The sequence below is a fragment of the Maylandia zebra genome, linkage group LG5, assembly GCF_041146795.1.
Source record: "Maylandia zebra isolate NMK-2024a linkage group LG5, Mzebra_GT3a, whole genome shotgun sequence".
Taxonomy (NCBI): Eukaryota; Metazoa; Chordata; class Actinopteri; order Cichliformes; family Cichlidae; genus Maylandia; species Maylandia zebra.
This window is the reverse complement of record NC_135171.1, coordinates 30,716,213-30,727,660: the sequence shown is the minus strand read 5'-3', so window position 1 is coordinate 30,727,660 and position 11,448 is coordinate 30,716,213. Positions and strand designations below refer to the sequence as shown.

General features: G+C 40.5%; 1 protein-coding gene across 1 annotated transcript in view; it reads right to left on the bottom strand.

Annotated features, from left to right (window-relative positions):
- Positions 1-476: 476 nt before the first annotated feature.
- The window catches only part of rspo4 (R-spondin 4), a 38,169-nt gene continuing 27,197 nt past the window's right edge, over positions 477-11,448 (bottom strand). The window contains exon 5 of the mRNA XM_004547353.3: positions 477-2,542. Within this exon, the coding sequence (XP_004547410.2) occupies positions 2,406-2,542 (137 nt within the window). The 3' untranslated portion in view covers positions 477-2,405. The remainder of the gene's footprint in view (positions 2,543-11,448) is intronic.

Here is an 11,448-nt window from a genome sequence, read left to right as displayed (position 1 = left end):
GGAGTGAGGAGTCCAAATTGGAAACTTTTAGTTCAACTTTTATGAAGGACATCAGGAGAGAGTTATAAAAGTGAGTGCCATCTTTAAAACACGGTGGAGGCTTTGTCATGGTTTGGGTTGCATGGCAGCCAGGAGTGTTTGGGATCTTGTCAAGATTGATAGAGTTATTGTCACAGAAAAGTACTGTCTGATCCAACATGCAGTACCATCTGGAAGGCAACAGTTTCATATTTCAGTCTCAATCACACAGCAGAACAGATAATGGAACACTATCAGTCATGGTTTGGCCTCCCCAAAGCCTGGACCTTAACATTATTTAAGCACTTTTTGATCATCTCAACAGAGAATGGAAGGAAAAAGGTGGCCAACATCCAGAGAAGAGCTCTGAATGTCCTTCAAGAAGCCCGGAGAACTGTTCCTGTAGACAAAGAGACTTCAGTCTGTTAAAGGTGAACAATATAACATGAAGATTTCTATTAGATACTTTGAGTGGACAAAAGATCTCACTCAAACAGATCAACTCAATTTAAAACTGCACAATGGATGCCGCATCAAAATAAACATTTATTGAAATGTACACTCGTGCTGTGGATAAAAAAAAAACAAAACACTTTGTCCTTGAAATATTGATAAATACATGCAAGCAAGCTGTTAAAAGACAAAGCCATTTATCAGCTCTGGAGAAAAAAGAAAAAAAAAACAGAAGAAATACCCACATATTCAATCTTGCTACACCAACTATGCATACCAAGGTATACTTGTGCATATCAGACAAGCCAGGGGAAAATAAAAGAAAGAAGCTGGCATATAACTAAATAAAATTCATAGTGTGAGGTTAAACTCTGTAGTAACAAGCTTGAATATGTGGGACTTCTAAAGCTTTTTTAATTTTATAGAGATAGTTTGGTTTTCATGTTCAGGCTGCTGTGACAGTAATTTCCCAACTGCTGAGATAAATAAAGCAAGTCTTATCATTTTTAGGTTCACTGGAATAGCAACTTTAGAAACTGCAGAAGAAAAAGAAGCAAAGAACAATTTGTGCTCTTGCTAACATTATTTTCTGTTGGATACTGACAGCTTTGTTGTGGTTATCGTAGCTATTTTCTTAAACTGATTCAAGTTACAGTTATATTAGTTTTATCATGATAATGAATAACAGACACTTTATACACAGTCTTCAGGAGCTCAAATGCAAGTAAAGTAAATAATTTGTAGGCAATGATAGCCTAAACTCTGGAAATAATGCCCATCACTTTTTTAAAAAGCCTGATATTTATGTCATGCTTTTTGCTTTTATAACATCTGTCTTCAGTTTTTACTTTGTGAGCTTCAGAAACGTCTGGGTTGCTTCTGCTGCATTTGGCTAAATATGAGTAGAAAGTACTGCTCTACACACATCAGAGTTCAGTAAATACTGATGACCACGGGAAGCAAAAGCACACCTTTTGCACATTATATTGCAGGTACACTTATGAGCCATTCCAAGCTTTTGACGTGCTCTTTTCTTCACAAATTTCATATAAATAAAATTGAACTGAATATTTTTGCAGTCCAATTTGATCCAAGTTTCTGTCCGGTCTGTCTGTACTAGAGCTGCTCTGGCTTTTGTCGTCTGTCTCTTCTTGGGGCTGATGGGTAGTTTCTGGTTATTTCTCTCATGTAATCTTCTCTTTGTGCTTGGATGATGATATGCCCACCTCCTGTTCTTTACTTAGCTGGATGCTGTTTGTCTTTACTATTTAATAATCCTTTGCTCACCAGCCACTGCTCCTTTCTATGCACGACCAGGACTTTAAGCTTCTGAGTTATGTTGGGGGGGTTGGGGGGTTGTTTGGGGTAGGGTGTGATTTATTTTTAAGCCCCTTAATTTATTAATAAATACTGAAGAAAAGTCAAAACTGTACATGAAACTTAAACCTACATAAAATAGGTCATCTGTAATTCCTATGGTATTTTACTTCAACCTCTAAAATTAAATCTGCACTCAATATTAATTATATAACTGTAACTTGAAATTTCTGCTAAACTGATGAAATGACCAGAGAAAATGTAGCTGTGAAACAATCTGTGGCTATAAAATCACTAAAAGATAATTATTTGAAAATCTGATTGAGAGATGGTTCATATGTTGCTCCTGCATGGGAAGCTTGAAATTAGCAATTTTTTTTTTTTTTTGGGAGGATTTCAGTCCAAGGAGGCAGGTTAATGGTTGCTTTACCTGGTGAAGGGAGAGTTTTCCTCGCACCAAGCTGCTACTTTAGACAGTTTTAATACACTAGTGAAAAGCACGACCTCTTAGGAACTTTTAGTTCAGTCTCGATTTATGCTTCTGACCGCTTGGAAACGATACGGATTTATGACATATTTTCATATATGTTCCATGTTACATCGTGTCTGTCTCCCCCTCAGGGATCTCCATGATGTCTTTGCTCCCCTGTGGTTGTTCTGTTTCTTGAGTTGCCAACGCTGTCGCTGGTGTGCAGTCGTAGCCGTTTTCGTTCCTTCTTCTTTCCAAGTCCTCCTTTTTTATTCTGTCTTCTTTCTGACAGATAAAAAATATAAAACAAGTCAACATGAAACATTAAATATCACACATGGCACATCTGCATTTCAGATTAGTTGTCTACATGCATATTTTTTTATCATAATTAAAAGAAAAACTTTATTTAATAACATATATGCATGTGTATATACATATTTATGAGTATATTTAGTGAATAACACACTAGACAGCTAAAGTAAATGGAAGGATTTTTTTTCTCCTGTTCATCATAATTTAGACATTTATAAATAAATCCAGTTATTCAGTCATAGTCTGTGTTGAAGGTGAAGAGAATACTTTTAAATCTATATCAAGCTAATTTTGATGCCTTATTTAGATGAAAATGTTGTCATCATGTTTTTATCTTAAAACACACTAAAGTAACCAATAACAGTTTTTGCAACTCCTGAATCGAAAGGTTAATAATTCCATTATAAGACACTTACTAAACGTCAGCATTGTTTTAGTGAAAAGTGTCTAAATAATACTGCAATAGAAGAAATAAAACTTGAAGAAATCTGAGCTTGGTGATTGGAAAAAGAGCAGAACCTAAAAGCTTTTACATCTAATAACTTTTTGCACTCCTAAATGTTTCAGAACTGTTTTCCATCTTTCCATCCATTGTGTTTGGTTTAAAGTGAAAATTAAAAAAAGGCTTTTTGAGGTGTCCTTAAACACAATCGGTTTGGAAATCACTACAGTAAAAAAGAACACTTTTATGTTGCAGTGTGACTCATCAGACAGTAGTTTGTCTTCTACCTTAGAAACCCATCAGGCTGTCTTAAACCTAAACAGCTTGATTCATCTTCCCAGTTGGTCTCCACTGGCTAACCCTTCCAGCTTTGTTAATAATTTACTTAATGTGTGTGTAAAATGTTCTGGTCTTGGACAATTACTGTATTCTGTGACCTGATGCTCTGAGGTTCTGTTGGCTGACGGTCCACATCAGGCAGGTTTCAGTAAAATGTTCTCAGTGATGTTTAGCTGCTTTGATAATGGGCCGTATGTTTACAGAGACAGGAGAAAGCTTTTAATGCTCTTCAGCACTGATCTGATGCATTATCTGCTGTGGACACACATGCATCATATGTAATGTCATTTATTTTAAAGACCCGAGGACTTTAAATGAAACTTCAGTGGGTCTGAACACAATGAACAAATGTTTTGGTATTTCAAAATACATCATGACATATTAGTTTAAAACTTAACCATAGATCTCATATAGCTGTCTCATGCTGTTAAGGTAAAGTTTAGCTTAGATAGAAAATGTGGTTTTAATGTTCAGGAAAGGAGAGGGGAGCTTCAGTATCTCTGGCATAAGCTTAAAGGTGGAATCATTTTCTGTAAAATATAGCACTGATGTTGATTTAGAGTTTGGTTGGACATCAGAGTAAAAACAACTGCACGCAGAGAGGCAGTAAAAGAAGAAAGGAAGCAAACCCCAAGAAACATACTCTCGTGGTCACACCAGCGTTTATAAAGAATCTTTCTGCCCCACCTGCCAAAAATAAAAAATATATCTCTAACTTAACAAGTAATCCATTTCATATCTATTAATATGTGCTCACTAGCCAATCTCTAATGAGCCACATGGTCAAGAAGACCTGCTCGAACTGATCATCAGAATGAGGAAGAAAATAGATTTAAGTGACTTAGAACATGGCTTGTTTTTGGTGACGGATGGGTTGCTGACCTGCTGGGATTTTCCCGCACAAACATCTTTACAGAGAACGATCTGAAAGGATATCCAGTCTGCCTCGTTGAGGAGAATGGCCAGACTGCTTCAAGCTGATAAGAAGGCAACAGTAACTCAAAAAACCGCTTATTGAAACCAAGTTATGTAGAAGAATGTGTCTGAACACACAACATGTGGAGCCTTGAAACGGAGGAACATACAGGCTGCCACAAGCTAAGAACAGGAAACTAAGACTACAATAGAAGCAATAAAAGCATTAAGGCTTCAGTTGGATTTCTATGGGACTGCATATAACAGTGTTAAAACGTTCTTTTTTTATGTGCAATGTAATTATTCTGCACTACTCAGTATAAACCCTGAATCAAAGAGACATTTTTAATTCATTCACTTTATTTAACCTCTTGAGCTCAACATTTATAAAGACAGACCGACCACGAAAAGACGCCATTACAAGGATGCAAAACTAAAATTAAGCAGTGACATGAAAACTGAGTGTCGGCCATATAACATACAAACCTGTTTATAATTTTATGTTATAATAAAAGTATTCCTTAAAAGTCAGTGAAACAAACGGGCTGTTTGTCACTCACTTCTAAGCAACTGTTTTTGACGCAATGCTGTTTGCTCCTTAATAAATCTGGCATGTCAAATAGCTGGTAGAATTTCCAATTATTAAGAATTGATTTTTAGTAGAATTAATGCAAAAGAAAAGTATTTTGGTGGGTTAATAAATGTATTTCGTAAGGCTTGGTAAGGACTTGTTTTTAAATTTGAAAGGTTTTTCTTTTCTCTTCTTATTACTTCATTGGTAAGTTGGGTTTCACGCTGGGTTGAAAAAGGCTAAAGTGAACTCGAAAACTGATGCTCAGAAAAAACACAAACAATTCAAATAGAATTACAATTCCTTTCTTTTCTTTTGGCCGTCGTTCCTTTTGTTTTCGCTCCATCTCATTCCATCCAAAACATTTGGACGTGCGCCGCGCACATTGCACAGATGAAGAAAATACAGATGGTGCTTTCACTGTGTCATGCACACAAAATCACATCCATCAATTCAAACTGCTGGTTGCCTTTGCGCAGCTCCACAGCGGCACGGTGGTGTTGTAACTGCCTTGTTCAGCAGAACATCCCTTGCATTTTTGGGGCAATCCTGGAGTTTCTACTTTCTTCCCACAAACCAATCCAGATATCTCAGACTGGCGGTCTCTAAGTCAGCTGTGTGTGTGGTGTTTTTGAGGCAGTGGCAGTGAAACCAATTCATCTTCGTAGGTTAGTTACATATTGACGCTCACACTTTGTTTTTACTGATATTTAGTTATATTTCTGTCACGTCAACAGCTAAAGTGATGAAAAGAACGTTTAATACTGTGTTCAATACTTTCACCCCCCACTGCTGTCATCTGCCCCTCATTAGTAATAAGAGCGTATCCTCACAGATTGGACTTTTTAAATCCACACTGTCTCTTCTCCTTATATTCTTCTTAAAACTCAATTCCTCTTTCCCCTCTCCATGCACTTCTTCTCTCCTTTCCCCCCCCTGACATCTCTTCATTTTTTTAATCTGTCCTTCATTAGTGCTGTCACAAAGTGTTTTATTTTGGAAGCTGTGTTGATGATTGAGAATAAGGGCAGGTTGTCCCAAAATGCCTCTGTACTATCTGTGTGTCTACATTATACACACTAATTCTTAAAACTGAAACCCTGTGGTGACTATTAAAACGTGCATATGAACATGCACGCGTTACATTTGAATTTGTGTGAGTGATAATGGTGTAAGTTCACAATCCAGACTTACTTTTCTTTTAATAACTACAGATTCTATAAATCTTGGTAAGATAGGAGGTTAACGGCTACATTGACTGAATCAGCTGACTTGGAATAGTTTGCATGCGAGCTTGTTTCTGCTGCTGAAACGTTTTTATTTTTTTCCACCCATAACTCGAAATTTCAAGTTAATACGTCAAGATATAATAACTTCAAATTTCACGTTCCACTCTGCCTATCAGGAACTGCTGTGAGGTTACATCATGTCGTTGCTTCAGATGGTGGAAGGCGTCAGCTACCAGTGCTACAGCTGCAAGGTCACGAATGAACGAACTGCAGAGTGCTTTCAGCGTGGTGGCACAAATGATGAAATCCTTGTGCTACTAGCTGAACCGTGTGGCGTTGTTATCAGTACAACAGCAATTTGTTCATGTTTACTATACATTGTTAGCTCACTGATGCGATTTTGAGTCTGCCTCTACATCCGTTTCTGGGTAACAAGGAAACGATGTAATTCATGGAAGAAAATAACTCAAACTATGAGCACTATAGTAAAGTCTGAAAAACATATTTACTTTTTGGATCTGGGATAGTTTTATGTTATGGATAAGGGTGTGCATCAACTCTACACTGAGTAAACTTATAGCCATAGATGATTACACAACAGGACTATCTATCATAACTATCATTTTCCTGGACCCCACTTCTTATCTTCTCACTGTGCTTCCACACTTAAAGAAAGACCTTTTGGTTGTAGCTCTGCGAGAAAAATCACTACTCGCCACATTTATCCAGACTATGTATGAAAGTACCCAGATAATGCACAACTCCATTACTATTCCTCTGCTTCTGCAGAGCTTGGACATCATCTCTGTTGCTGTGAAGTGTTTACCTTTGACTGTAATTACTGTGGATTATTTATTCTTCCAATATTACAAACAAAAATTGCACTTCGTTTTCTCTCCCCCCGGGCTTTTAGCACGCAGAGCTGAGTCAAAGTGCTTTCTGTGTGAGTATCTCAGAACTTTTGATCTATTATTTTAGTGGTTGCTTAGTTTTAAGCTATCTTGTTTGTTGCAATGTAAAGTACAGAATCAGCTGCAACCTGTGATGTGTGCATCATAACCCGATTCCTGTAAGCGCAGAACCCTCAGCCACACACACCTTGACCACATATGTGAGTTGGAGAAGACCTGTTTCTGCCTGCAAGTAAAAAAAAAATCTTTATATGCAACAGCGTTCACCCTTTTTCTCCTGCTCTAGGTGTTTCTTTTCTCTCTCTCTCTCTCTCACACACTCTCTCTCTCACACACACACACACACACACACACACACACACACACACACACACACACACACACACACACACACACGCACACACACGCACAACAGAAAAAATGGAGACAGCGAACCACATGTGTTGGAAGCTGGTATGTCATGAGAGTGGAATATCTCCCAGCCATCTTAACTGAATCAAGCATAGTGCTGGAAAACTCCCCTGCTCATCCCATAACAATCTGACCACAGGAAGACTACAAACACACACGCAAACATAAACGTTCACATTCACAGTTAGTGTGCAGACACAGAAATACAAATGTTGCCCTGGTGATTATTCTACTGAATTCCATCTTTGCACTAAAACCATGACATTAAAAAATGCGACCACATCACAAACTCTTTTGGAGAATTTCTCCACTTTTATGTTAAACAATGAAAACAGACATCAAACTCTTACATGTGTCGCCAGTAAACTGTTGACCTGAACACACCAAGCCAAAACTTCTGAATGTCTCCGCTTCATGTGGGAATTTTTACACTACAGTTTTTGGGCACAGTTTCTTGATTGTTTTCCCAAATTGACAGACTTTTCTATGAAAAATACCAGATTGGATTTATTAGTGATGATATCATCAGAACACAGACTGATGGATATTGTTTTCCTGCATTAGTGTAAAATAAAGTATACTTAATTCTTCTTCTTCTTTTTTTGTAATTACAGATTTTTAAAAGGTTAGATAAAAAATGTTTTGTCATTTATTTATTGGAATGTGTAGCCTTGAAATGACTGTAGTTGGTCTAAACTTCCCGTGTTGGGCCCTGGGTCATTAATCAAACAACCTAATTTTGATGAAAGTGGCAGCGCCGAGCTCAGATTCTTTTTTAGCCAAACCACTAAAACGAAGCGATGTTATTCACAAGATGTTTACCATCAATGTGGAACACAAGAACAACATGTCAGTTCATTTTAGAATTTTAGTTTTGTGAAGTGATGACAATCTATTCTCCCATTTTGGTATGAACACTCATGTGTGAGTGAGGCACAATGACTTTGTTTACTTCGGGTCTGTAAGAGAAAATGTGTAGTGGCCATTTAAATCCAGATAATATCCCAGTGAGATGTGGCCATATCTCAAATGGCTCTCATTTACTAAACAAGGATAAAAAAGATCAAATTTTATGGTTTTATGCTCTTGAGCCTATACTGACTCCTTGCACAACTCGGTTATAATCAGAGCCACATGTTGTGAAAGAAAAAAGAAGCACATACATCAGCATAATGGATGACAAATCAGCATGCAGCCCTTTTGGGTGTGCACACATCCTCAGAATAGTGAAACCAACTAACACGTACAAGTGGTACAGCTGAGCAATGACACAAGTTACTTAAAAAATAGACGTTTCCATGCTTGAATTATGGTCGAAAATATCTATGAGGAACATTTTTGACTGGAGCTTCACTGAGACTGGTGAGTGTCCATTCTGTTAGGAAGATTCCAGTGGTGACAGTATTACTGCATGACTTTGTATGATTGTGAAAAGGAATGCTTTAGTTTTAAATTCCTCACCAGATGGAGGGTTGGATAACTATCCAATGTTAGTTCAGTCTACAAGTGGTATGTGGAACATCAACATGGTCCAATCAAATGCAGTCACGGCAAACAAAGGAATAAACTCAAAATGAGACGGTAATGGGTGGTGCAAGTAGGAACATCCATCCATCCATCATGAATCACAGAACCAATCTCGGGGTCCATGACCCCGCGCTTCACTCGGACTTTCTGACCACGTCATGATCCACCTAATCCCCGCGTACAGACAGAGGCTGAAGCTCTCCAAACCTGTCGTGAGGACCAAAAAACTGTGGAGCAACGAGGCTGTGGAGGAGCTTCGCACGTGTTTGGAGACCACAGACTGGGACACATTGAAGGCTGCTTCTAACAGCTTGGACGAGTTTACGGACACTGTCACCTCCTATATCCACTTCTGTGAGGACAGCATTGTGCCATCACGCACCAGGGTGAGTTATAACAATGACAAACCCTGGTTTACTCCTAAACTCAAAAAGCTGTGGCTGGAAAAGAGAAAGGCGTTCAGAAGCGGAGACAGGGACTGCTACAGAGAGGCCAAGTACAGGTTCACTAAAGAAGTGGACATTGCTAAACATCAGCACTCTGAGAAGATGCAGCAGCAGATCTCAGAGAATGACTCGGCCTCTGTGTGGAAAGGTTTTAGGAATATCACAAACTACAAGCCTAAAACCCCCCACTCCACTGATGACTTGCTCTTAGCCAACACCCTTAACGACTTCTACTGCCGTTTTGACGAGCCATCAGGCAGCCTTCACACCTCCAACGGCCCCAACAATAGAGGCACTTTGGACACTAATTCCCCCACCTCTCCCCCCTCCATAGAGCCATCACCACCTTCAAACTGTTCACCTACAACACCCCCCTCCTCACCCCACACAAAAGAGGATTTCACACCACCTCCTCCCACCACAACTCTTCATATTCATGAAGCAGATGTGAGGAAGCAGTTTAGGAGTCTGAATGCTCGGAAAGCTCCCGGCCCAGACGGCGTGTCTCCTGCCACCCTCAGACACTGTGCAAACGAGCTGGCCCCAGTGTTTTCTGGCATTTTCAACTCCTCACTGCAGGCATGTCATGTGCCTGCCTGCTTCAAGTCCTCCACCATAATCCCTGTCCCCAAGAAACCTAGGATCACTGGACTAAATGACTACAGACCCGTGGCTCTGACATCTGTGGTCATGAAGTCTTTTGAGCGCCTGGTTCTCTCCCACCTCCTGGACCCCCTGCAGTTTGCATACAGAGCCAACAGGTCTGTAGACGACGCCATCAACATGGCCCTACACTTCATCCTGCAGCATCTGGACTCCCCAGGAACCTACGCCAGGATCCTGTTTGTGGACTTCAGCTCTGCCTTCAACACCATCCTTCCAGACCATCTCCGAGGCAAGCTTTCCCAGATGAATGTGCCTGATCCCATCTGCCGGTGGATCACTGACTTCCTGACGGACAGGAAGCAGCATGTGAGGCTGGGAAAGAATGTCTCGGACTCCCGGACCATCAGCACCGGCTCCCCTCAGGGCTGTGTTCTTTCTCCTCTGCTCTTCTCCCTGTACACCAACTGCTGCACCTCCACCCACCAGTCTGTCAAGCTAATCAAGTTTGCAGATGACACCACCGTTATCGGACTCATCTCGGACGGGGATGAGTCTGCCTACAGGAGGGAGGTTGAACGTCTGGTGTCCTGGTGCAGCCACAACAACCTGGTGCTGAATGCCCAGAAGACAGTGGAGATTATTGTGGACTTCAGGAAGCACACAGCCCCACTCCCCCCCATCATCCTGACTGACACCCCCATCACCTCTGTAGACTCATTCCGCTTCCTGGGTACCACCATCACCCAGGACCTGAAGTGGGAGCCCACCATCACCTCCGTCATTAAGAAAGCCCAGCAGAGGATGTACTTCCTGAGGCAGCTGAAGAAATTCAACCTGCCAACACGGACGATGATGCAATTCTACACTGCAATCATCGAGTCCATCCTCACCTCCTCCATCACCGTGTGGTACGCTGGAGCCACTATCAGGGACAAACAGAGACTGCAGCGTGTTGTGCGCTCTGCTGAGAAGGTGATTGGCTGCAGACTCCCATCTTTGCAGGACCTGTACACCTCCAGGACATTGCGGCGTGCAGCTCGGATCTCAGCTGACCCTTCTCACCCTGGACACAGTCTGTTTGACCTGCTCCCCTCAGGCAGGAGGCTCCGGTCCATTCGCACCAGAACCTCTCGCCATAAGAACAGTTTCTTCCCCTCTGCTGTTGGACTCATGAACAATAACCATATGACTGTCCCCGCCACTAACACATGACCCTACTCTGTGTTCACTGCATCATTCCATGTTTGGCACTGATCACCATCTGCACTCATGTATATATCTTTCAACGTAGCACTCTTAATTCTTATTCTCATGTATATATCTCATGTATATCTCATGCACATATCTTTCTACGTAGCACTTTTAATTCTTATCCCTACTTTTATTTTTTCATGTCTATTTAAGTGCTATTTATGACACTATGTTTGCACTGAAGCACCGCAGCAATTTCCTAATGTTGTAAACCTGCTCAACATTTGG